We start from the raw sequence: 27479 nt of genomic DNA, 5'->3' as shown, positions 1-27479 counted from the left end.
AACAATATAAAGGAACCTCAAAAAATGGAAAGTGTAACTACCATACAATTCCACATCTGAGTATATGTTTAAAGGAAGTAAAATCACTATTTCCAGAAGATGGTATCTGCATTCCCACATTCATTGCAGCATTTACAACAGCCAAGACTTGGAAAGAAACAGCCACTGAGGAATGGATAAAGAAAATGTGGTATATACACATAACAAATTATTATTCAAGCATAAAAAAAGAGATCCAGCTATTTTAGACAATGTGGATGACTCTGGACATTTAAGTTAAGTGAAATGAGCTAGTCTCAGACAACTACTACACACAGTCTGATCTCACTATATATGAAATCTAAAAATGTCAAACTCACCGAAGCAGAAATTGGAAAGGTAGTTTTCAGGGACCAAAGGAGGGCAGGGGATTGAATAGGGAAATGCTGGTTAAAGTGTACAGACTTCCAGTTATGAAATGAGTTAAGATCTGAGGATTTAATGTATAGCACGGTGACCATTTAATAACACTGTATTGGATACTTAAAATTTGTTGAGAATAAAATTTAATGTGTTCTCACCATAAACCAAAAATGTGAGGCGATGGATGTGTTCATTAGCTTCATTATGTTATCATTTTACAACATACACATCCTATATACCTTGAAAACACACAATTTTAATTTGCCAATTACATCTCAATAAAGTAGGTGGGAAGGGAAAAAAATGAAACACCAAGGAAAGAAAAATACAATATGTGAAATGGAAAATTCACTAGGTAGAATAAATCTATACCAACAAATATTTAAAAAAAGAAAGAAAAAGAAAAAGCTTTGAAGAACTATAGAGATGTAGATACTTCAAAATGAATGTTTAGGTTATCTACTAGGTATTAAGGGGGTGGGGGAGACCAGTTGAACTGTTGCTTAAGGGCAAAGGAAACAATAAATATGTATAGTAAACAAAGAAATCATAAATATTAGCTAGGATCTCATGATCATAATACAAGAATGTAAGTATGACTATCTTCTCTGCTTACATTTATAAATTTTCTGTAAATATAACAATCATCTTGTTCCTTCATATCTTTTACTTTTATATATGAATTGTTAGTTAACTTTACATTTGTCTGTAAGATAAAAATATTATATAAAAAAACCCACATCTTTCTTATCCATTCATCAGTTGATGGGCAATGGGCTGTTTCCAAGATTTAGCTATTACAAACTGTGCTGTTATAAACATGAGTGCCCATTAGATCACTGTGGTATGATGCTTTTAATTCTTTTGGGAAGATACCCAGGAGGGGAATAGCTGGGTCAGATGGGACTTCCAGTCCTAGTTTTATGAGGAATCTCCACACTGATTTCCACAGCAGTTGCACCAATCTACCCTCCACCAACAGTGGAGCAGGGCTCCTTTTTTCTCACAGCCCCGCCAGCATTTGTTGTTGGTTGATTTATAGAATGGAGTACTATTCAGCCATAAAGGATAAATGAGACATTTCTAGGTAAATGGATGCACCTTGAGAGCATACTCAAGTGAAATAAATCAAACACACATGTGTAAATATCGTGTTGTCTCTCTGGTGTGAGAAATTGAAAGTGAAAATAAGGACCCAAAAAAATAATATTGTGAAATAGGAATAAATTGTTCAAAATTATAAAGAATGTGAGATATTTTGTCAATACTTAAAATGTTTTATGCAAAAAATAAGGTATAGCATTATTAGGAAATAAGTTGAGAGGTTAGTAAATGAAAATATATATATTTTTAAGACAATGATACATGGTATATGTACCATGGTTATTCTCTAATAATTTGTTATGAAAAATTATTTTTTTATAGAATGGCTTTTATATATTTTTATTAATATCTACTTATATTAAAATTTAAAAAGATAAAAATATTAAACTGGGAATAGGAATGCATACAGAGGGGTGACTAATACCACATAGTAAGCAATATCATAACCACTGGTCAAAGAGTATCAGTCAGAGGGCTAACTAGTATTAGCCCTTTCTAGAGAAAGAGTGAGAGCATTTCATTTATATACAGGGTAACTGGCTTGCTTAATACAGTGGACCCTTAAGTTACGACTGACCTGACATATGAACAACTTGCGTTAATTAGGTTAATAGAAGATTCATCTGCCTCTTGTTATCTACAGCATGTACCCAAGTAAACATCCAGATTTCACCTGTACTGACTTACAAAAAACTTGAGTTAGAACCAGCCCTCTGGAACTGATCGAGTTCATAAATCAGGGGTCCACTCTATTATGACTTGTTTTCCTAAATGGACACTCACTGATACAATCAAGTTTTCAGTAAATACTTGGTAAAAAAAATAAATGCAAGGTACTGCATTAAGCAAAGGAGTTATGGCAAGAAAATGGACATGGATTCTGTAAGAAGTATTTAATTTCAATTACAGTAAAGTGCCATAAAGTGCTATGCTCTTATAGCAATGACTTTTAATGAAAGGTATGCTTTATTGAAATGCTTTTAATGAAAGTTTTCTATATTTAAGTCTAGATTATCTGGAGTCTGATCACAAGCAGCTCTCGACTTCAGAGAAAACAGTTAAAAGATTATGAGTAAAGAAATTATATGACAGATCTGTACTCAAAATGATTACTCTAGCAGCAGTTTAATACTGTTTGAAACAACAAATTACAGAAAATACCAAACATCACTTTAAAAATCTATATTAGAAGCAGAGAAACTCAGTACAATACAGTATGACTGAAATAGATAAAATGAACACAAGAAAAATGATAGAAATAGAATCACTAGGTCTCTGTAACTGATTAAATGAAGATGACCAAGAATAGAATGGACTAGAAAAAGGAATCTAAGTCCTAATAAATTCAAAGAGTGGTATCACCACAAACGTAACTAGATAACTTAAGAAATAATATCCAGAAGAAATCTAAAATCTGAGAGGTTAAATTTAAAGTTACAAGGTTGTGAATTAGGCTACAAAGAAGACTGCTTAAAACTATGTATGAAATGTGATTTTTAATTCAAAATTAATTACACTATACATACCCCCTGAGTTGGTGCTCCAGAGACCATGGCACGTACTTCTTCTTCATTTAAACTCAGGCCCATGTATTGAGAAAGCTCAGGATACAGTTTGGGATAGAGATCTAAAATGAATGAATGAAGAAAAAGGCACTGGAAAAATACTCAAAATGAAAACTATTATGGCTTCTACTTTTTTTTTTTTTTAAAAAAATCACATTTAAGTTTTAAAAAGTAGAATAATTTAAAACAAATTTAGAAGAGCACCTCCCCATCTATTTAACATTCAGAAATGAAAATATAGAAATTGTTTAAGGTAAAAGTCACAAAATATGAACACTGATTTGAAACAATCTCAGATTTCTAAAACAGTAATCCCTTGGAATCCCTGGGGGACTGGTTTCAGGATCCACCACAGATCCCCAAACTTGCCTATGCTCAGGTTCCTTATATAAAATGGCACAATATCTTCATAAAACCTGTTCACAACTTCTTGTGGACTTTAAATTACCGCTGGATTGCTAATTATACTTAATATAATCCAAATGGCATGTAAATAATTGTTATATTGTTTAGAGAACAAGGACAAGAAAAAACTGTACATGTTTAGTACAAATACAATTTTTATTCTATTTTCACTGTGCAGTTGGTTGAATCCATGGAACCCATGGACACAGAGGGCCAACTACTCAAAAGTAGAATTAATTTTTCCAAATAAAAGTATCTTGTCTTTTCTGTTCTATGAAAGTTAACGTAGCCAGGCATGGTGGTACATGCCTGTAATCTCAGCTAATCAGGAGGCTGAGGAAGATGATCACAAGTTTGAGGCCAGCCTGGGCTACTCAGTGAGACCCTGTCTCAAAATAAAAAGTAAAAAGGGCTGGGGATGTAGCTCAGAACTCTATGAATTCAATTCTTAGTACGTGCCTCCACCTCCAGAAAAAGGAAAAAGAAAGCCATATTTGAATGAAATCTTAGAAACATTCTTTTTAGAGATGAACAGTATGTATTTAATTGTTAAGTAGTTACGACTATTTCTAAAAGCTTTTTCTATGATGTTTGTGACTTAAATTATTTTCTAAAAGGAACATTGTAATAGCTGTAAAACAAGGTGACAGGCCATAAAAACAGATTTAACATTAACTATGCATCTTTAAAAGTCCTGTTATTTTGAGGTTCTGATCAGAATCTCTTTGAACCTTGAAGGAAAAGGGACTCCCGGACTTGAGAAGTTTCCCCAAAAAGTGGTTTGAGAATTTCAGAAGTTCCCCTGGAAGAGTCAAGAAGTCTACACAGGAAGCTCAGGTCAGCAGTGTGGGAACCTAATGCTCAGGTCAGGCTGTGCACAAATGAAGCAGTCTTGTGTTGGGGACCTAAGAGGCTCAACTCAATTTTCATTAACCATAAACACTTTGCATTCACAGTTTACTCTCTTGATTAAATAAAGGATTATTTTTCAAATAATCATTTTTCCCTATTGCTACTAGGATCATTAGCCACTATTTTATTACAGTGTCTCCAAAAAAAAAAAAGAATCTTGGATTTTCTATTTCAGCAAAAGAAGACACAACCAATATTTCTGTTCTGGAGAATAGACCCAAAGTATGAACATGAACTTACTTCCATCTTGTGAGATGGAGGCAGAAGCTTCTGACAAAATTGCTGGGTTGGCAGGGTTTGCAGAAAAGGCAGTTTGAGCCTAAAATAAGAAAAGAAAATTCTAACATGCTATAAATACTTAGTATTCTAATATAATTTACAAGTTAAATCCAATACTTCCAAAAAGAAACTAAAACCTGATGTATTATTCAAGAAAGTTTTATTTAAACACTTTAACAATAAACTTTTCAAAGGAAATCTGCAAATCAAAAAGTATATTTCATATTCTACAAAATTTGAAGACTATCATAAATTTGAATAAGCACCACTCCACAATATTTTATGACAGCATTTAATAAAGCTGCTCCAAATTAATAAGTATTCTCAAAGAGCATTCTAAATTGAATGGTGACACATTTTATATTTTCTTCTTTTGATTAGCCCAAATAAAAACATTTACATAAGGAAAAAAGCTCAAACATATTCATACAAAAAGCTACATATAAGCAAAAAAGCTAAAATTCATAAATTGCTTTACCATTTTAGCATGTCTCCCTAAAATAATCTTTATTTACCAAGTATGAGAAGGAATTAATTATAAACCATGCCAAAAGCACACTCTATCACTGACATTAAAAACTGACAGTGGTTTCGCCGCCTGCTACGCAAGCACAAGGAACCGAGTTCAATCCCTGGTACCAAAAAAAAGATAATATAACTTGGACTATAAAATGTGTCAAAATTACTTTGACAAGTAAATATGTATCAGCACTACCCACATTCAGATAGCTTCGTCTGTCAGGTTTCACAGCATAAGTCATGTTAAATATCACACCGATGGAAATATTTTGTCCTTTACAGATAAACTTTCTGAAATAAGTATGTGATTTTAAAGAAAAATTTAGTAATAAGTTTAATGACCAATCTCTAATCATTATTTAAAAATTGGTCAAATTAAGAAATTTTATGCTTATATCTCAACCTAGCTCTGAAATCAATGCCAAAATACTTTCAAAGAGAGAAGGAAGCTTAACTTAAAAGTATTACAGCCTAAGAAAATGAATGGTATTAGCTCATTTGGACTGTAAATGTTCTTCTCTTCTGTACTTGTTATTGAGTCACCCTTAATATTTTATAGCATTCTCAAAAGGCATCATGAAAATCCTCATAATTGTAAATAACAACCTACAAATTCAGAGTGAACACTGAAAGTTCTTTTACCAGCTAACAACTAAAAGAGCTAGTAGCCAGTTAGATTTTTTTCTTAAATCATCTCTAAGAAAAAAACAAAACTGTTGAGCCCTAAAAAGAAATGAGCTATCCAGCCATGAAAAGACATGATGCCAGGTGTGGTGGCGCATGCCTGTAATCCCAACACTTGGGAGGCTGAGCCAGAAGATCACTATGAGTTCAAGGCCAGTTTGAACTATACAGTAAGGTAAGGCCAGCCTGGACTAACTACACAGTGAGACCTTGTTTCAAACAAACAAACAAACAGAGACATAAAGGAAACTTAACTGCATTATTACTAAATATAAGAAGCCAATGTCAAGAGGCTACATGCTCTATGATTCCAACTATATGACATTCTGGAAAAGGCAAAACTGTAGAGACAGTAAAAAGACTATAGGGTTAGCGGCCAGAGGTTGTAGGGAAAAGAAAGATTAAGCAGTCTCAACACAGAGGTGTACAATACTTGCTTGTTTACAGTGCTGGGAACAGAACCCAGGGCCCAGCCACTGACTGAGAGCTCTACCGACTGAACTACATCCCTAGTACCCAGAAGAGAGAATTTTATGGCAGTGAAACTATGCTGTATAAGATGGTAATGACATGTACGTGTCATACTTTTGTCCAAGCCTACAGAACATACAGCACACAGTGAACCATAATGTACACTGTGGACTCTGGGTGATGTTCATCAACTATTAACAAATGTACCACTCTGGTACAGATCAGATATTCAGTGAAGAGGTTTATACTTAAGTGTGGGGACAGTGGGATAATATGCTTCCTGCTCAACGTCATTATGAACTATAATTGCTCTAAAATATGTCCTATTAATATAAAAAATTCTGCTTTTTATTTTCTCTTCTTTTATTAATACTTATGCAAAGACGACACATATATAGAAAGCTCTCTACAAAGTTACATAAGGTTAATCATGTATCTGAAGTAAAAATAAGACAAAAGATATAATAAGGGTTTAAGGGTTGTAAACCATTAAATGTGGCAGATTATTTCAAGCTTACTTTGAAATCCAAAACCATTTAAAAGGTGGGGAGAGGATGCCTCAAAGAACAGGAAATTACTGCCAAACCCTGTTTCTATCACTTACAGAAAGCACCTGGAGAAATCATGTTTGGGGAGTTACTTCGGTGATCTCTGGTCAGAGTTACTATGTAAGTGAGCACCTAGATTCTAGCACTATTTCTTAAAAGGTTTTTTTTAAGTACAGGAACCTGTGGTTTGATTTGAACTGGAGCGGTTCATTATTATATGATGCTAAAAGCCACAGCTTAATAGCTACTGTAAAATAGTTTGCAAAATACGAACTGCCAGTTCACTGTTGCAATTTAGCTTTGCTGTGGGGGTATAAAAGGCCAGTAGTAAGAAAAATGAATACTATATTCCTCTGTAATACCTTTTCAGGGACATCACAAAAACCAAAAACCAAATATAAGTATTATCCATCTTAAGAGAATGAAGCAAAAAAATACAAGCCAACACTGTAGTGGCTAGATTAGGAATACTTGTTAAAGCTAGTGGGAATAAAAGCATCAGGTTTCCCTTGTTTCTGTTCTATTACCCTGCAGCTAGCTTTCTGTTCTGAACATAAACAATCCTCTAATGAATATTATCTATGTAATTTGCTTCTCCTGAAAGAATTCAGTCTGATGGTTGTTACCCTTGCTGCCTTGTGTGCACCATGTTGTTTCTGTTCTGTGATGCTTCTTTGCCCTGCCACCTTGGAGCCAGCTGATTATGGACTGAAACCTCTACTAACTGTAAGCCAAATAAGCCCCTTCCCCTCTAACTTTGAGGGATGGGTATTTTGTCTCGGCAATGAGAGAAAAGTAACAAACACAGAAATTTGGTACCAGAAAAGTGGGGTCACTGCTGTAACATTACCTGGCCAAGTGGCTCAAAAGGCTTTGGAACTGCCTTGTGGGAAGGGGAAGAGTTAGGAAAGATCCGGAGATGTTGGCTATGGAGGCAGCACTGGAACACCTTAGGCTGTTTTGTATGGAAGATTCTGGTCAGAGCTCAGAAGACCAGAAGGCCAGTAAAGACCAGGCTCTGGGGGTTTCTGTTGGGAAGGACTGTACTGGCTGTTGGACTCCAGACAATGTGTGTTATGGCTTGGCAAAAAGTTTGTCTGCATTTTGTGTCCAGAGACTTAGCCTGAGACTGAGATTCGGGGCAGTGGAATTAATCTTGCAGAAGAAATTTCAAGGCAGTTGAATATTGAGGCAGTAGTACGGCTACTGTTGGGGGCTTTCAGCCAGATCTATATTGAGAATCAAGATCGAAGAGCCAAGCATACTGATTTAAAATGTTTTGAGTTTGACAAGAAAGGAAGCTCCAGTAAAGCGGTGGACTGCAAAGATAGAGCAGAGGAGCTCTTGATTGCTGAGAAGGAACAGTATAGAAGAGATGGCCTGAGGGCATCACAGGAACCAGAAGGACTCCACCCTTTGCAGTCTCAGAATTGTAAAGGTGAAAGCTTTGCTTTGAAAAGAAAGCCCCAGAGCACCATGGTTCAGAATGGCAGCGACCTAGGAAAGTTGTTCCAAAATGGCAGCCTAAGGAAGTTCTTCCAAAATGGCAGCTTAGGGAATTTGTTTCTCAGGGTTGGGTTCAGAGTGCTCAGTGGTTCAGGCACTCAACCCTTAAAGCCAAGAGAGAAAGAAGCCCGGCTACTGCTCCAGCTGGCAGCAGACCTTGGTATCATCCACACAGTGCTAGTTTTAGGAGCATGCAGAAAGGAAGAGTTGTAGGTTCTGGGAGGCTTCCACCCAGATTTCCCAGAAGGCCTGGGGGGCCAGGCAGGGTGCTCCTGAGAAGGCCGTGTGTGAATCTGGGAAGCCAAAGGTGCAATGGAGATCCCAGACATTTGGAGAAGCCAGGAGTGTGAATCATTTGAGGAAAACTGCAAGGAGGGAGCAGAGCCAGCGCAAGAGAGAAGCCAGGGGAACTGGAACAACCCTGAGCGCCACAGGGGCGGAGCCACCCAACCCACTTGGAGTTCACAGCTCCCCACAGATTGTCTGGGATGCAGGAAGAGGAGCTGTGGGACTTAATGTTTGCCCCGCTGGATTCCGGACTTGCCGTGGTCCCGTTCCTTTGCATGCCCCTAGTTGTGCCTTTTGGAGTGGTAACGTCTGTCTTGTGCCGCTGAATGTTGGGAGTGTTTGACGTTCTTTTCATTGGTACAGGAGCTTGCACCTGGAGTTTGCCTCACATCTCAGAGGGGACTTGGGACTTGGGCTTTTCAGCAGTGCTGAAACTGTTAGGACTTTGGCAACTCTTGGAGACGGACTCAATGCTTTTTTGCACAAAGGGACATGCATGAGTCTTTGGGGAGCCAGGGGCAGAATGTTAGGGTTTGTAGTTAGATGTTCCCCCCAAAGCCTCATGCCAGTGAGGTGGAACTTTCTTTTTCAGAGGTAGTTTGATCTGGAAACTGTGATGCTGGGGTTAAGGGCGTGGGATTACTAAACCACTCCATGGGAGCAATTAGTTTGGCACCGCCCTATAAGATAAAAGGGGCAGAAAGATGCTGATAACACTCCGATTACCCTTGCTGCCTTGTGTACACTATGTCTGTTCTGTGATGCTTCTTGGCCACTCCAGCCTCGGAGCCAGCTGATTATGGACTGAAACCTCTATGAACTGTAAGCCAAATAAACCCCTTCCCCTCTTAAAAAAAAAAAAAATAATAATTCAGTCTGATGTACATTGTAGCCTTCTTATATTTTTCAACTCAACATTTGTCAGTATCAATTTTTTTCTGCTATTTTCAAATATCAAAAACCTCTGCTCAAAGCCAACTGTGGTTAATTTAAATTCAACTCCATAAAAAGCTACAAAAGTGAAAACAGAGAATATATTAGTCATTCTTTCAAATCAGTCTGCAGATCCTTATCAGACAATGTACTGATGTCATATTAATGGCTCAATGATTACTCTGGAACACTACATCATATAAGAGCTTTTTAAAAAGAAAGAATGCTTGTTTAAATGAACTATGGAAATAAAAACCACATGAAAAATACACTGACAGAATACAAAAAAGAAAGATAGTGATAGAACACTTAAAACAAGTGAACAAGTTACTTAAAACTTAGAAATATCAAGGCCTTGGCAGCTGAACTATAGATATTTTACAAACCACATTTTAATATCCCTCCTGGACTTTGATGGAAAATACTGTCCATGATTCCCTCCATATACCAATTTGCCCATCCACTAAAAGTTTAATAATTCCAACTACACATATCCTACTCTTAGCATTTTCTTTTTTCCTTTCATCCCAGTAAGGCCAATCTTTTGCTTAAAACACATTCTTCAGGTTACTTAAGACTTTTCCTATGTTTATAATGACCTTTTTCTCCTTATTAATTAACTAAAGAAATAAATCTCACTTTAGAGTATACTGAGGTCAGGGCCTCAAGCAAAATGCTTTTTAGGACAAGGAATTTTGAATAAACAATTCAAAAAATTATTTGGAGTATAAAGAAGTATAGAGTTTGAATAAATCAGAACCAAAGAGATTCTGAGTTTATAAGATATTGAGTGAAAGCAAACTGTAAACAGATGGGTTCATGATATACTACAAATTGTCTCCATTTAAAAATATTACTATACATTTCAAAAATTGCAATAACTGATCTCAACTCCACATTTTCTTCTTAAACAGAAGCATGAGTCTATGAAGCTGATAATACAAAAGGATTATAGATATTTTTGATGTAATGTGACTAGAAATACTATCGTCTCTAATATAGTCACTGAGAGCATGAACAAGTGGAATGTCTCTGCTGCTTACCTCTAAAAGGAGAGAGATCCTTTCCTTGTGCTTTTATACTACTGCTCTTTTAATACTGTCTACTCCATTATTCCTATTTTTGTACTTTTTAGCTTCCCTATAAAGACTCACTGTATCGAAATATCAAAAAGAATGTATCAATTTTATACAAAACCACAAGTATCTAAAAGATTGAATTATATTTTATCAACTTAAATATGTTGTATGTAATTTGTTTTAATCAGAAAAAATCTTCGAAGAGTTTAAGTGAAATTTTAAAGAATACTCCATGTGTATTAATTCAAAATGAAATTAAAAAGTTACTAGTTTTCCTTTTTAGTGTACAACAAAAGGTTTATGAGTTGTAAAATTGAATAAATGTATCTGCTAGTTAAATTTCTTGCTTCACATTCACAAAGTAGAATGAATGTATGTCACAGTATATTTTTTAAAAATCATGTAAACAAACCTGAATTACTTTGTCTACCTTCAAATCTTCAAGCGATGGGTAGAGAGACATTTCTGCAAGATTTTCCTAAAAGGAAAAAAAATTATATTATGCAAATGTCACAGAAATTTATGTAGTATGCATTGACAACAACATACATATAAATATGTACAACTGTTTAACACCAATAACATTTAAATTGCTACATATGGAAAAAAATAGTAAAATCCAGGCCATCAGTTAAGAAATTGTTAACTGATATTTAAGGGTTGTTCACAATTATAAGGACATATTTTTAATCGACCTTTAAGTAAAAGTCCCTTCATTTGACAAGTTTAGAAAACCAAACAACATGAAATCTAACCATTTTATAATTAATATGCACTAACAAAAAATATACAGGGAAACAAATGAAGAAAAACAAAAAAAAATTTTAAAGAACACCTAGTTTATACCAGTATTTGGGAATGAAACACTACCTTAAGAGACTAGCTTTAGTACAGTGTTCTTGGACTGCACAGATATTATTTTCTTCTAGCAGCAAAACCTAAAAGCAAATCATCAGCAGTACCTGTATATAAAACCTCTATCACTGAAAAACATATACAGGCAGTAATATAGAAAAACAATATACTGTTTACCATACATTTTTAGTTAATATTTTTATCTTCAAGAGACAGATGCTAAGGGAAAGAGGGAAGTTTTTGCCTTCATTTATTGTTCCATGTACTTTAATTACCAACTCCTTTTTGCAACAATTGTTCTCTAAAAATATGACCTGAATACATTAAATTTTGTTAGCTATTGTGCAAATGAATACTTTTCACTTAACCCAACAAAACAGAATATATCCTAAAATGGTTTAGGGTCTCACATAAATACTTTAGCCAGCTATCAAATTCCCAGTTACAAATCCACCCCTTACTGCCTGCTCTCCAAAAGCCTTTTAAGACCTTTTTGAGCCTTTTAAGACTGTTCTTTGCCAATGGGCACGATGTCAAGCTATGTCAGCAGGAGCAGTTAAGAGGTACACTGAAGAAGAAAAGGGTTTTATTTCTTCCTGACTCCAGTGTACTACTCCAACCAGGCTCCTGCAGTAACTGCTTCTCTAGCAATTCTCTAGCTTCTCTAGTAACTGCTTCTCTAGCATCTCACATTCTACAGGGAGGAGATTCTAAGCACAGCAGAATGCACCACCAGCAAGGTTATCTCCTCCCAAGCAGCCTTCTCAAGTACCCTTTCATGTGGGCTTTGCAAGGAATTCCAGAGTGGAAACTTCCAGCGTGTTCCAACAGTATCCACTATCTGGCCCCCTCTCCCACAAGGCCTAAACCAAAACCCCAGGTGAGAAGTTTCCTAGGGTGCTCTACCTTGGTTCTAGAATTTGTGACTACTTATTTAATCTGTCCTTATATTCTTTAAAGGTCTTTACTCCTTACTAGCTAATCACTGTTTCTTCAATCAGGTTAAAGTTAATAAAATTTATATTAAATTAACATTGTTAAAATCACTATGGCTTTGGTCTTCTGAACGCACAGTAAATGCTAATTTTTTAAACTGATATCATTCAGTCTACTAAACTATATAATTCAATGTTTTAGAATATTCATTTTGTGCAGATATCCCCACCACTTATTACTGGAATACGTCCAATTCTCTCAAAAAGAAATCTCATGCCTCCCCATTCTACCCAGCCTCCAGCTCGAGGCAACCACACATAACCTTCCTACCTCTGGATTTACCTATTCTGGGCATTTTATCTAGGACCGCAGAATTTACGGTCTTTTGTATCTGGCTTCTTATAAACAGCATAATATTTTTAAGGTTCACCCACGTTGTGGCATGTATCAGTCCTTTACATTGCTGAATCCACTGTGTATATAAATCGTTTATGCATTTGAGTTATTTGTGCTTTTTGGCTATTGTTGAATGATGTTTCTAATAATACTAATAAACATTTGCAGTACTAGTAAACAATATATAAGCTTATAAAAGGTTTTGTGTAAAAATGTATCTGTAATTCTTTTGGTATACAGCAAAGACTGTAACTGCTGGGTCGTATGGTTACTGTAACTTTGTGAGGAACTGGCAAGCTCATTTCCAAAGGGACTGCACTCATTCCACCATATCAGAGCTCCAATTTCTCCATGTCTTCAATACTGTTATAGTCTGAGGTTTTGATTAAAACCACACTTGTGGGTGTGAAGCAGCATCTCTTTGTAGTTTGAGTTGCACTTCCCTAAGACTAAGGACTTTAGACATCTTTTCCTGTACGTGGGCATCCTCTCCCCATCCTCAGTTAACAGTTATATCTTTGTGTTTACTCCGGGGCTTAAATAAAATATCTGACAGCTGCAGCAATGTTTTAAGCTGGTAACTTTAAATACATACAGATCTCTTTCTCCTTAGCATTCCCTATACCTTTTGATGTCACAAGTGATCTCTTTTACATTATACTGTATACCCATTAACAATATTTTAGTTATCAGTACTTACGCTTTTGTCTTTGACTTACACATCAGAAATAAGTGTTTATATACTATTCTGTCTATACATTTATCAGTGAGCCTTATACTTTCCTGTGCTTTTGTGTCACTGTGCTTTAGTTTCAACTTGGTTCCTTTCAGCACTTACTGTGAAACAGATCTACTGATGATAGTCTTTTAACTTTGTTTTTCTGGGAAAGTACTGCTGTTTCATTTGTGAAGAAGTTTTACCAGGTTTAACATTTTGCTGGAAGTTTTTGTTTTGTTTATTTGTTTTTCAACTCTTGGAATCACACTCCTTTTTTTGGCCTGTAAGATTTTTAAGAAATCTGTTTATTGAGGTTCCCTTATACACGATGAATTGCTCTTTTCTTACGGCTCTCAAAATTATCTTTGACTTTTTCCAATCTTTAGATTTCTCCTGAGCTTCTTGAATCTGCATGCCCATTTCTCTCTCCTGATTTTGTTCATAACAGTCTATCTTCAAATAAATTGTCTGCCTCTTTCTCTTTACTCTTTCTGAAACTTTCATAACAAGTGTGCTGGTCGATTTGATGTCTCATTAGTATGCTAGGCTGCCTTTACATTTTTATTCTATTAATGCTGACTAGATAATTTCAAATCACCTGCCTTTGAGTTCACTGATTCCGTCTTTTACTAAACAAGCTTGCTGTGAAATCCCTCTAGTAAATCTTTCAATTTAGTTATTGCATTCCTCAGCTCCAAAATTTAACTGGTTCTTTTTTTGTCTTTGTTGATAATATCACTTTGTTCATGCACCATTTTCCTGAGATCACTGAGCATCTTATATGATGGTTTTTCTAAATTATTTGTGAGGCAATTCATGTAAATGTTACTTTAGGGTTGTTTCCTGAATATTTTGTTTCTTTACTGTTTCCTTGTGTTCTTTTCAGTTTTACGTTCAGATCTAAATAAAGTTTTTGTAAAAACAATGACCTCTCCCAGACAGGTTCTGTACAGGGAAAGATCACTCATTATCCTAGATTTCAGGTACTTGTTGAATCTCTTGTGTAAATCATCTTTTTTCTGAATGTAAATTTTTAGAAAGATTCATAGCTTTCTCTTTTTACTGATCTTAGTCTTTTGCTGTTAAGTCTTTTAGGTAGTCCTTTTGGTTATCTGAAGCTGCTGCCAGTGCTCTCTTGTTTTCAGAGGCCCCCTTCTAGAGTATGTCCACTATTTGCTGTACTCCAAGACAGGCGAGACAGAAACGAACTCTTTGTGCATCTCTTCAAAGAGCTGGAATTATTTTATTCTCTCCCCTTAGCACACCCCACTCTTCTCTCCCCCTTGTATCCCATACCTAGGGAGAGAAATCAAACTGTATTAGCTTTTGTCTACTTAACATGGGCCCTTCTAATAAAGCAGCAGCAGGTGATTGAGCTCTCCTTTGTTCTCAGCAACTATCAGGAATCTACTATATGCTGGCTCTCATCATCTGTACTCCAAAACAGGAATCAGTCTCTCCGGCAACCCACTGAAAGACTGCAATAGTGGACAGTAGGCTGGCTTCCGCCAGGGCTCCAAAACTGGGAAGACAATAACCAGTCCTTTGAGCAGCCTGGTAAAAAGTTAACATATTAGACATACTTCAACTCCAATTTCCCTCTCCAGGGTGGGGTTTTTCTCCCGCCAATTCCGGGCTGATGGGGAGTGGTGGTGGTGGTATATGAGTGCTATGTGAAACTGTCACCTGTTTTCAGTACCTCCAAGGCTGTACCCCTTTCTGTTAGTGCTTATGTTCAGGTACAACAGACACCTTAAAGTTGAGGGCAGACCTCTGAAAAACCTGTGCGATATGTTTCAGCCTTCCCTCTCCATTCTCAGGGAGAAGTCAGGAGCCAGAAGTTTCCTCCTGCTCATACCATGCTCAGCTGAGGATGGTCTATAGTGAGCAACTGGCATGAATTTTCCTACCAGCTTTAAAGAACCTTGTTTAATAACTGCCTAGGGTAGCCGTGGCAAACCTATGGCATGTGTGCTACAGCAGGCTATTTGTATCACTGAAAACTCTTAAAAGGTTTGCCATCACTGGCCTAGGGAATAGGAGCCTCTTAACTAGTTTCTAGATTTCTCACAAAGAGAATTAATGTGTGAATTATTGAACCTGTACCTCTCTGAGGAGAAGGAGGGTTTGGAATTCCTATGCTGCTTTCTTGCTGACATCACCCACCTTCATCCTGCTGCCTAATTTCCCTGGCTATGATATCCAGTACAATGCTAAAAGAAGCCGCTTAATGCAGTAAAGGAAAAATAAGATGTAAATTTATGAATAAAATAAAAATTCATATGAGGGTACAATCAAATATGACTTAACTGTATTAATCCAGGAGAGCAGAGGTGATTATAGTACTTTGTGGTCAAAGTCTCAATTTCCTAGCAGCCTTTCCCTTAAACACAAATTTTTACTTGAAACTTTCAACCAGTTTACTAATACAACAAAATGGATATATCATAAACAAAATACAAAACAGGGTGGAACATCAACAACTAAAATACACTGAAAAAAATGTTGCCTGGTATACTTTAGTACCGTTTTTATTTTTTTGGTTCTAACCACAAGATCCTATGGTCTTCATGAAAAATAAACTGGACCAATTTAATGAGTAATTTCCTAACTTTTTCCCTCCAGAGAACTTTCTCTTCAAAAAAATATTAATTGCAATAGTTTGAACAACTCTCAAATTAGAAATACCCACCAAATCAGGCCTAGAAGAGAAATGGAGTTTCACAATTTTTGTAAGATAATATTGCCCTAATTTATACTTTTGTAAAAAAAAAAAAAACAAAACCCTAGGTTTGGTTTAAATATTGTTGACCTTAATTCTCACTATTCTTCTCAAACACAATGCACTTCTCAATGATTTTACTTTTTTAACCTCATTTCATCCAATTTGTTTCTAAGCATTAAAATATTCTAGCTATAAACTACTTTCTGTTTGCCAGCCAGGTCATGTGCTTCTGTGACTGCATCTTTGGAAAAGATGCCTTCTCTTCCTGGAATGTTCTTCCATGACTTTTCCACTATCAAAATCTTAGTCAGCTTTGAAGCTTAGCCCACTTTTTCAGTCTTTCATGACTTCAACCTGAAATTATTCCTCTCAACTCAGTGGGTTACTCTTAACTTACATTGCTGTTAATTACACTGTGTCTCCAACCCTTGATTTATGAATGAAGCACAAAAGCTTATCTTCAAAGATATGAAATGTTTGTTAAATATTTTGAAAATTATTGTCAATATATCAGTAAACAAGATATCATGATATATTCATTGATATGGTCAAAATTCTGTAAAAGCACGTCTAGAATTTTGAAACTAAAAGTACAAAAAGCCTCCCAAAATAAATGCTTGTATTTTTGCTCAAAGGTTCTAGGTAACTCACCTGCATGTTATTTTTTAAAGCCTGAAATTCAATTTCTACTAAAATTAAAGTCCGCCAGGCATGTTAGTACATGCCTGTAATCCCAGGGAGGCTGAGGCAGAAGACTGCCATGAGTTCAAGGCCAGCTGGGCTACCTAGTGAGTTCAAGGTTAGCTTGAACTACATAGTGAGACCTCATCTAAAAAAACCCAGAAAAATAAAAAACAAAACAAAACCAACAACAACAAAAATTAAAGTCTCCATGAAATTGTAGGAATAAAATAAAGATAAAACACAATCTAGGAGAAAATAATTGCCACCTTTACAATTCAAACGTGGATTAAGGCGCAGAGTATATTGGGAAAAAAATGAAGGTGAAAGCCTTAAACAGACATATGAATAAACATAAGAAAATAACTGAAAACTACTTAAATGAATGCCCACAGGAAAAATGCTCAATGCCAATGGTACTCAGTAAAAATATATAATCACATGGAAATAAAGACAAATAATTAAATGGAATAAACACACACAAATGTTCAGACTGTTAATCTACACATTACAATGGCATTTCCTAGTAAATGTGAATTTAATTCATAATCTACAATACAGCAAATTTTCCTCCAATTGTGTAAAAAAATTTATGAAAGGTTAGCCCTTAGAGACAAAGTAAGAGTTTTCTTTTCAATGTCATAAGAAAAATTTAGAGCTAAGTCCCATAAAAAGTGGAATGGGTGAGTCAACTGGGTGAACCTCGGCTTCAGAAAATCACATACGTGCATTAGACTGAGGCACAGAAACCACCAAAGCATAATACTAATGGTAAGAGTTTCAGTTTTACTGAAAACTCAACAGGCAAAACCAAGCAAAATTCTTGAAAAGAAATAGATGATAAAGAATAACAGAATCAGGACTTACACCAAATGTGTGGTATTTTTTAAATATCAACGGATTATCCAATGCCAAATGAGTATTCAACAATTCAATTGTTACCCATCCCAAGTTACTACAGACCCCAAAAGTTCAGGGTTCAGTCCTACAACACTACCCCCACTTTAGAGGTGCCAGTCATAAACACTGGAGGGCTATCAATACCTCTGAACAACTGTCTATAAATCAAGGGATCCCATAACCCCCTTCTCAAATTCAATAAGTTCATAGAACTACTCACATACTTCAGCAAAACGCTTTACCCTTTCCAGTTTATTATAAACGATACAACTCAGGAACATCCAAATGAAAAAAGTCAAGGCAAGGGCCAAGGACTGCTTAGGTGGGGAATCCTGAAAAGTAGCTATGATTAAAGACCCCTCCACCTTGTGTTTTCCCAGTTTGGCTTACTACAGAAACCCCCTTCCTGCTGAAACTGAGATTACAGCCCTCCTTTTTAACCTATAACAAAGCCAGACTCTCATCTTGAAAATTCCTATTTTCACCTCATAAACAATTCGCAGAATAGTTTTTCCCTCTGTAATCCAAATAAAATACTCGTTAACTAAACATAAATTTCTCTTTCCTCTGGGCCTCAGAACCAAAATATAGTCCTTCCTTATGATCCAAGATCAGGCTGATTTCATGGTGAGACAGGCTCTATGTGGAGTCTGACTTTGGCACTCTCCACCCTCTTTCTGCTTTCATTTGGGCCTCCCTTGGGAATCCCACCCTCTTTTGCCTCATCTTTGACATGCTCACAGATCTTATATCTGCTACTTTCTCCCCACTGTAATACTTGTTTAGAATAAAGTCACTTGATTTGACAGGCTAGAAACAGCCCAGTAAAATAACAATCACAGTCTCAGAAAGAGCAACACTTTCCCCTACCATGACAATCCCAACTATTTCTCTGTGCATCCCCAGCTTTCCAGTGCTCTCTTAACTTCTCTCAGTGTAAAAACTCTTCCCATGACTAGTACAAGCAGGCTGGGATACTTGCAGGGCAGGCTTCCCAGGAACAACTGGACCTTTCAAAAAAAAAAAAAATGCCTCCTTTAGCAGGCCTTTCTGGAAGTTATACGTTTAGTTTTAAATGAGAAAATAGTATTTCAAAAACCCAGCAGAACTGTATTATCTTTCATACCTCAATAGCAAAAGCAAAAGTATCCCTTTCAAACAATAAACATGTTAATTACAACTTCTGTGATAAATCATTTATTAAGTATCCATGAATCAAGTCATTCCACGGGAATCAGGGTTACACTCCAAGATCAAATAACAGCATCCTGTCGTGGATCATTTCCCCCATTTCTACAGATCTCCCAAGTACCTGGAGGCCACAAAGGCTGCACAGCACCTGTACACTGCATCTTTGATCTGACTTGAACTGTCAGAAATGGCCCTTTTTCAAAGACCACAAAAAGCTACCTTAGCGAATTCCTTCCAATTATGACTGGAATTTTACCCTAACCAATGAGATTTCAGAGGATTCTAAAAATATTATTTCAGTGAAGAATTCTCATTTTGTCTCACTCTCAATTTCTTTCTTTTTTTTTTTTGGTACTGGGGATCGAACTCAGGACCTTGCGCTTGTGAGGCAGGCGCTGGAACCACGGAGCTAAATCCCCGGCCCTACTCTCAGTTTCTATCAAGTACTATGACTGTACCAACTAAAGAACTTTGTTTCTAGGCCTTCCTTTCAGCTGAGCCAGTGGTGGTGAACCTACCACACACGTACTGCTGTGGGCCGTCTGTATCACTGAAACCTCTAAAAGATTTGCCATCACTGAACTAGCAATCAAAAAGAAGATACAGCTCTCACTGTTCCTGAGATCAGCAGGCAAAAGCTCGTGTTATCTACCAGAGTTTGATCACAAGCTTCCTGATCAGAACAGCTATTTTTCATTGGCTTAACTAACCCCTGGCAAGAATTGGTGCTCTCAAGCTATCATAAGCCAATCTACACCCTGAAACCTTGATACTCTTCCTGTGTTATGAAAGGCTCTTGAATCTCATGCATCTTTGGACCTTACGAAATAACCCCAACTTAGTTTTTATTAAAAGATTTGTCAGTGATTGTGGTAGTATCAGGCATTCTTCAAACATCTAAAGACTTCCTTCTATCCAAAAAGAAAAACAAAAAAGCAACAAAAAAACTGTTCTGTTATAACATGTTTCCCATTTGTCCCCCAGTGTCCTCAGAGCACTATCAGGATTACTTCCTTAGTCTTTAAATATGTACACAGACCAAAGGTCTCCACGGCTCAAATACAGTATGTGGTATTCTCAAATTACCTAGTTAATTTCCTTTCTAGAGGCAATATTCTCAATAATGAAGAACAAAACACAATGGTAAAGTTTCACAAATAAAATCTTACCTGGCATGGTAATACTCATTGACATCACCCTTTCCTCAAACCTCTACACTACACTACAACTGGCATCTCTTAAAAATTCTATGTGATTAAGCTAAAATAGCTGTTTTCTTGTTTTAATCTATTTAAAAACATTTTGGGATGATAAAAGTTCAGGACTGCAGAAACAATGATCTTAAAAAAAAAAATACAGTGGCAAGACTCAAAAAACCTCTAAGCCCTACTCCCACTTCTGCCATTAATTTAGGCTGCATTCCAGAGTATAAGCTTAGTGTATGATATATTTAATCAACACCAACAAAATTTTTTTTCTGTAAGGCAAAAGTCTGGGGCATGTTTGTTTTTTAAATACTTACTACCACGTAAATTATACTCTTAACTTCAACAAGAGGTTTGAACATTCTAGTCCCATAAATTATTCCCATATGAATGTAGCATATCCAACTACTTATTTAAAAAAAAGTAACTTAGTTTCAATTATAAAATGAGGGGCAGTACAAAACATCTTACACTGGCTCAGAAAACAATTGAAATGCACAGAGCAAAAGCTTAAAGTACTTTCATATGGTAACAAAATAAAAACTAACTTAAGCTCCCGAAACAGTGGTTGTTTATGGGTAAAATATATAAGAATGGGAAATCTTGGTACTGTAGTATAAATTCCTGAGTCCTAGGAGCAGAAACTTTTAAAAAAGAGTAGGCCCCAAGTTGGGGACTAGAAGCCTCCAGGTGAGGTCTAGCAATTTGCCCTTTAATTCTTTTGTACACAATCAGGGTCAAATGAATCCAATTTTACTTACTGAGTTTCTTCTTTGAGCAGTTCTAGTTTATGACTCTTTTTCTTAAGAGAGTTTTCAAAGAAAAGAGGAAAACATTTCTAGTAGAATAAAATTATTCTATCTCACAAACATACAGGTTCACTAGAACCTTTTATACATGTAAGGTATGTCGCAGGATCCTAGTGAACTTGTTTTTCCTGCATTTCAAAAACGTTTGCTGTTTTATCAATCTACAAATGATTTCATCATTATTCACTCCATATTCCAAACTATGCTAAAAAAAAATTGCCCACAATGATGATGCAACAGTGAAATAAATCATATTACACATCATTCAGTTTGTATTGCCCAAACTAAGTATCCTTTCAAGAAGACAGTATGTCTGAAAATAACAGTTTTGTAGACTTTCAGCTTTCACTGAACACTGTAGAAAATCTGAAATTTTTCCCTTCACCCACAGTAGCAAAGAGAAAAAAACTCAAGGATGAGGTAGGTATATATTATATATAACGACAAAACTGATCATATAAGCAAAATCTCAGATTATAAATTTTCAGATGAGGATATCCTAGTTGAAATTCCTCAATTCTAAGAATCAATGAGTAATCAATATATCTCTAATTAGTAAAAGAAACATGATTTTCAGGTAGTCATTCAACAGGAAGAACTTTATCATGCAATACTTTGAGAGAAGTCCCTGGACCACACTGTTTTACTAAAAGAACATTACAATCTTCTTTCATCTTTTCTATCTGAACCAAAATTGACTTGGTATGGTTTGTAAGAGGCCAAATGAAGATAGGTACACACAAGTGATTGGAAAGAAATATAGAATGTTTTTAAAATTCTGTGCATTGATTATAAAGAAAAATTATAAGTACACTACAAAGATGATCATATTCTACAAAATCATAAGCCATTAACATCTTCAAAAGCACTGCATTTTGATGATGAAGTGCAAAAGTTACCAGATAGTAATTGCAAAATCTATATGATATGTACTTGAAATCTGGAATCAGTATTACGTTTTGACAACCCAAGTACAAGAAGAACCAAAAGCAGTGATGGGTTGGTACATATTAGAGATATATTTGAAATCTGGAAGAATCCTTATAAGATAGTTTCATGTATTAGGTTCATTAGTTGAAATCAAAGATGTTGGCCATTTCAGATATGTATATATACACACATATACATATACACACATACTCAAGCCAGGAAATTATCAAATAATTTTGATTTCTGTTGAAACAGCTCTAAAAATTTCTAGTAAAGTTGTTTTTCACTATCTCTTCATTTTCATTTTTGCAAATTATTCCTAAAATGATCTAAAAATGTAAACAATAGTATTCACTGGACCCATACGGTAAAAGAGTGACCATGTTTTCCAATATACTGAGGGTTAATAAGGATTTCAGGTGGTTCACATATGGTGGTAAGTAACACTCTTTAGAGTCCCAGTCTTCCAAAGCACTGTTTCTCAAACTTGTCTATCATCAGACCAGAATAACCTGAGGCACTAATTACTAAGTTCTCCAGGCTGACATAGATTTTATGGGATGATGTAGGAACTCAATAAAAAATATCCTGAGCGATCCTGATGATTAGCCATTGAGAAATACTACCAAAGTCTATTCCAAGTAGAACAATTTCTTCTTACCTATGGGATTCCACTTCTGACCTAATGGACTAGCAAAAATCAAATCTGACAACACTCTGACTGCAAAACTTTGAGCAACAGTCACACATTACTAGTGAGAGTTCATATGGAAAGTGAGTTTGCAGTATTTACCAAAATTGTAAATTGATACACTCTCAGACCCAGCAACATCACTTCAGGTCTTTAGCCTACAAACATATTTGCAGGAAGAAAACAACACATGTGAAAAGTTATTAACTGTAGTATAACAATAATAACAAAAGACTTATAAGAAAAAGTTCCATATAGATTATTGAAAGAGCTCCAAAATACTGTGACTAACTGTAAAAAGCATATGGTAGAGCAGTATATAAAGAATGTAAATAATTGTGTTAAGAGGAGGAAAATAATATTTATCCATCTGCCTGTATAGACATAAAACATCCCCCAGTAGTTAAAAAACTTAAAACTGTGGCTACCTATCAAAGAGAATATAATATAGCTGGTTGGAGGACACAACTGAAGATTCTGTAACAGTTAGAAGGTTTTATACTCTATGTCTTTGTTTCTGTTTAAAATTTGAGCCATGTGACTCATTATCTTCTGTGGCTGATTTTCTCCACAAAACCTAAGTAAATTTCAGGCTGGGGATTTAGCTCAGTGATTCCGCCGCCTGCCTCACAAGCACAAGGATCCAAGTTCGATCCCTGGTACCCTAAAAAAAAAAAAAAAAAACCTAAGTAAATTTCCAAAAAGTATTGGCAATACTTGGACAGTCAATAAAAGCCAATTATTATTATTACTATACATAGGAAGTACTTCAAAGTTGTTTGAGGGAGTCTACTTTTTAAAAGCTTTTGGCATTAACCTTTAAAAAGTAAAGTCTGACAAAATCAAGAAAAAAATAGCTGAGTTACGCTCATTTCAAGCAACTGTTGAATTCAAAATACATTTTCAATCACTAGCAGACTTTTTTTTAATTTGATTTTATAAAATTCCTTACAGTCCTCAAAACATAAAATTTAGTTTCCAAAATTAAATGTGGATTAGAAAAGAATGACTGTTTACTGATGCTTTTAAACAATTATCCTATTTTTATTTCGTGGCACGAGCCAATTTATAAAGAACAATATGTACCATTTAAGGCACAAAAGTTTTATAACGAATCTTCCAGAGAAGATGAAAAATATATTTTTGATTGTCTTCAATCTCAAATAGGAAACTGAAAGGGCCAGGGATTTAGCTCAGTGGTTCTGGCGCCTGCCTCGCAAGCTCAAGGTCCCGAGTTCGATCTCCGGTACCAAAAAAACAAAGCAAAAAACAAACAGGAAACTGAAAACACTAAACAAATTCCTTTTTATTTTATTTTTTTCCCAGACAGGACCTCGCTATGAAGTTCGGGCTGGCCTGGAACTCTAAGCGAGAGGTGGGATTACGTGCTTGCGCCATCACGGCCGGCACCACATTTGCTTTTTAAAAAATAATTTACAAGGACTGCAACTGTTTTCAATGTAGATTTTCTTTTTAATGAACAGTCTTCCCTCTGAATCAAGTGGCGGTTAACATAACACCGGGTAAGCCGAGTATACCTTCAAGTAAAGGATTTAACGGGGGGGGGGGGGACCGGGCCATGTATAAACAAATTAAATAATCCTAGAGATTCGTTGGAAAAAAACCCTCACACATTAAAAGGCACTCTGATTCAATAATCCCATTTTGGTGAAACTGAAAACTTTCCATCACCATGTGCCTCCACTTTCCCATTATTAGAAGGATATCCTGAAACGAAAGCTGAGTCATCAGGTCTCCAGGGGTATTTTCTTCTGAACACACCCTGCTGGAAACGTTTCCCCTTTTGCTCCAACTTCTCGGTAAACGAGCGCACTGTGAACCAGCTCTCCCCCACCCTCTTCAAAAAAGTCCAGGCTTCGCCCGCTAAACAAACATCTCCCTCCTCCGCCCCAATCCGGGCGTCCGACTAAGCAGCCGAGAAAGGTGATTAAGGACAGCAGGGAATGCGGAGCCCAGGGCGCCGTGGCCACGGCTCGCTCTCCGCCACCCTCTGGAGAGGCTGTCGAAGAGGAACGGACAAGAATCCAGACCCCGAGTCTCAGCACCCGACGGGACACCGGCGTCGCCCAGCCCGGCTGCGGGTACCAACCCGACTCAATCACGGCCAGGAGCCCGAACCCGCGGGGCCAAGGTGCGCAGCGGGCGCCGCTCCCGAAACTTTTCTCCCGGGTCCGGCCGGGCGCAGAGAGGGGTGCGGAACCCCAGACGAGGGAACGTCACTGCCCCGAACACCGCTTGTAGCACCGGAACGCTCTCCGTTAAGCGCCTGAGGCCCCGGGTCCTCACACCTCGTCACAGAGCCCGCGCCCGGGACGCCTAAAGGGCGTCCCTCCTTCCCTTCAGGGCGGCTCACCTACACCACAGGGTCCCACACAACGCCGGCGCCACCGCCTCCTCCAGTTCCCGGCACCGACTTCCGAGAGCCGCGGGAACGACAGCGGCGCCTCCGAGGCCCGCCCGCCAGGCGCGTCACGGCACCGCCCCCGCCTTCCGCCCGCGCAGGCGCAGATGCGGGGTCAGCTGATTAGTCCCCATGGTAACGGGCGGCGCGGGTGGGGCCGGCGGCTGTTGGCCGAGCTGCTCCCCGGTTAGGGCAGTGTCCAGCTGCCCGCTCCGCGGGGCTGTCGGGTCACGGCTGCCTCACGATGAAGCTCAACACCTTTTCTGCTTCCGGGAAGTTCGTGTCCAAGGACTCCCGTGTAGATGGCACATTGTTGTATTTCCGCTTTTGGTTTCTTAGTTCCTGTCACTTTTGACACAAAGAGGTCGGAAGAACCCACTCTTCTCTGAAGATTTCCTTCCTAGGACTCGCTGACCTCTTGCTTTACCTCTTCCACCGCGAGCTCAGAAATATGTATCGCGCCACCCCTTCTCAGCTCCTACCCATTTTTCTCTTAGAATATTTTTCCTTGTCTCTTATTACTCTTTGTTCGCCTGAGCTAATATCCATTGGCTGTAGAGGGCTATAGTGTGGTATAGCATAAGGATAATAGCCATATTCAAACAGAAAATCATAAAGATTTTCTTAAGAATTATGTGTTAGACACTTGTAAGAATTTAATGTACATAGTCCTATTTGGTCTTTACATCAACCTGTGAGGAAAGATACAGCATCCCATTAAAAAATGGAATGTTCTCGGATTGTGTTTCCATCGCGTGTCATATGACTGTGTCGCAATTTAAATTAGGGAGAAGTTTGCCTTATGTGGAGTCTGCTAACCAACTGGAGGGTTTTTTTCCAGATCATTATTTTTTCAATGTTGGTTTTGGGGACCTTTCTGAAACAAATCACATCCTCTGGTGTCTTGTTGGTACTTGAGATGCTTTTTTAAGTTATATGGAAAAATGTTTAAGTGTTTTTCAATTTTGTTTTGGTTGAATTCTACTGTATTTGAATATTATTGTAGTTTTTTCCCCCTTGCATTGTTCTTCTTTGAGTGGTTTTAATTTTTTGTATGTGTGTGTGTTTGATAAACTTATTTTTAAAAAAGGAATATTACCTGAAAGCATTCATAGTTATCAGGGAATGCCATAGAGTCCTTCACAAAACAGCATTAACATACAAGGTCATTTATTTTTAGCAAAATTACTTCGCGCCACAATCTTAGTAAAACTAAGAAAACTTAATCTTGTAAAACTAGTAAAAATCTGAACATAAAAATCAAGACAAGATGAAAACTGCCCTAAGAGAGCTTATGGCTTACCTGGCAAAATAGGCATTTAAAAGTAATTACAGGAAAGAAAAGAAAAAAAATAAAATTTTTTGCACTCATACGATTGTGTATATAGGAAATCCTCAAGAACTGACCAAAAAATAAATCTAATAAGCAATTATAGCAAGGTTGCAAGATACAAGTTTAATGTATAAAAGTTGTTTTCTTATGTATCAGAAATGAACAACTGGAATTTGAAATTAAAAACACAATATTGCTTATAAATAAAATGAAAAGATAGCTACAAATCAAATAAAATAAAAGACTTAGCTACAAATCTAATAAAATGTGTATAATATCTATGTGAGGAAAACAAACTTCTGAAAAAAATCTAAGATTTACATAACTGAAAGCTATTCCACGTTCATGGGTAGAAGAACTCAATATTAAGATGTCAGCTCTTCCCTGCTTTATCTATAGATTTAACACAATCTCAATCAAAATCCCAGCAAGTTATTTTGTGGATATTAACAAACTAATTCTAAAGTTTTATGAAAAAACCAAGAGCCAAGGCAATACTGTACTAAAGAGAAGGTATGAGGTCTGACAGTAATGGCTTTAGTTTGGCTTCTATAATACATTACCGAGGACCAGGTGGTTTAACAGAAATTTACCTCTCAAGATCTGAAAGCTAGAAATTTCAAGATCTTGCCCGAAGATTTGGGGTCTGCTGAGGGCCACTTCCTGGTTTGTAATGGGCATTTTGCCATTGATTCCTCATGTGGGTAGAGGAATAGTGAAGGGCAGAGAGAGAATGCTTTCTCCTTCTGGGTGTTTTCCTTGTTTGTTTTTCGAGACAAGGTCTTGCTCTGTTGCTCAGGCTGGCCTTAAAATATGTAGCCCAGGGTTCCCTCAAACTCACAGTGATTATCCTGCCTCAGCCTCCCCAGTGCTGGACTATAGGTGTGCCCAAGCAAGCCCAGGTCACCTGGCTATTCTTTTTTTTTTTTCTTTTTGGTACTGGGGATCAAACTCAGGACCTTGCTCCGAAAGGCAGGCACAATGCCACTAAG

General features: G+C 36.9%; 2 protein-coding genes across 6 annotated transcripts in view; one reads left to right on the top strand and one right to left on the bottom strand.

Annotated features, from left to right (window-relative positions):
• The window catches only part of Nsmaf (neutral sphingomyelinase activation associated factor), a 100471-nt gene extending 76458 nt beyond the window's left edge, over positions 1 to 24013 (top strand). Inside the window, exons 32-34 of one of the 4 annotated variants that reach the window (XR_015442688.1) lie at positions 4215 to 4313; positions 6948 to 7009; positions 7494 to 24013. The gene's annotated coding sequence lies outside the window, so the exon portion shown is untranslated. Of the gene's footprint in view, positions 1 to 4214 lie in introns of all 4 variants that reach the window. The other 3 variants (XR_015442685.1, XR_015442686.1, XR_015442684.1) reach the window with 3 other exon arrangements.
• Sdcbp (syndecan binding protein) overlaps positions 1 to 25228 on the bottom strand; it is a 34887-nt gene extending 9659 nt beyond the window's left edge. Inside the window, exons 1-4 of one of the 2 annotated variants that reach the window (XM_004842149.4) lie at positions 25107 to 25228; positions 11108 to 11173; positions 4629 to 4707; positions 3033 to 3133 (exon numbers count right to left, since the gene is read on the bottom strand). In XM_004842149.4, coding sequence (XP_004842206.1) covers positions 3033 to 3133; positions 4629 to 4707; positions 11108 to 11158 — 231 coding nt within the window. In that variant the 5' untranslated portion in view covers positions 11159 to 11173; positions 25107 to 25228. Of the gene's footprint in view, positions 1 to 3032; positions 3134 to 4628; positions 4708 to 11107; positions 11174 to 18776; positions 18916 to 25106 lie in introns of those variants that run through there. The other variant, XM_087190350.1, reaches the window with a different exon arrangement.
• Positions 25229 to 27479: the final 2251 nt, after the last annotated feature.

The sequence above is a fragment of the Heterocephalus glaber genome, unplaced genomic scaffold, assembly GCF_053883595.1.
Source record: "Heterocephalus glaber isolate CG9 unplaced genomic scaffold, H.glaber_assembly_v1.0 deba00001553, whole genome shotgun sequence".
NCBI lineage: Eukaryota > Metazoa > Chordata > Mammalia > Rodentia > Bathyergidae > Heterocephalus > Heterocephalus glaber.
This window is presented reverse-complemented; position numbering and strand designations above follow the sequence as displayed.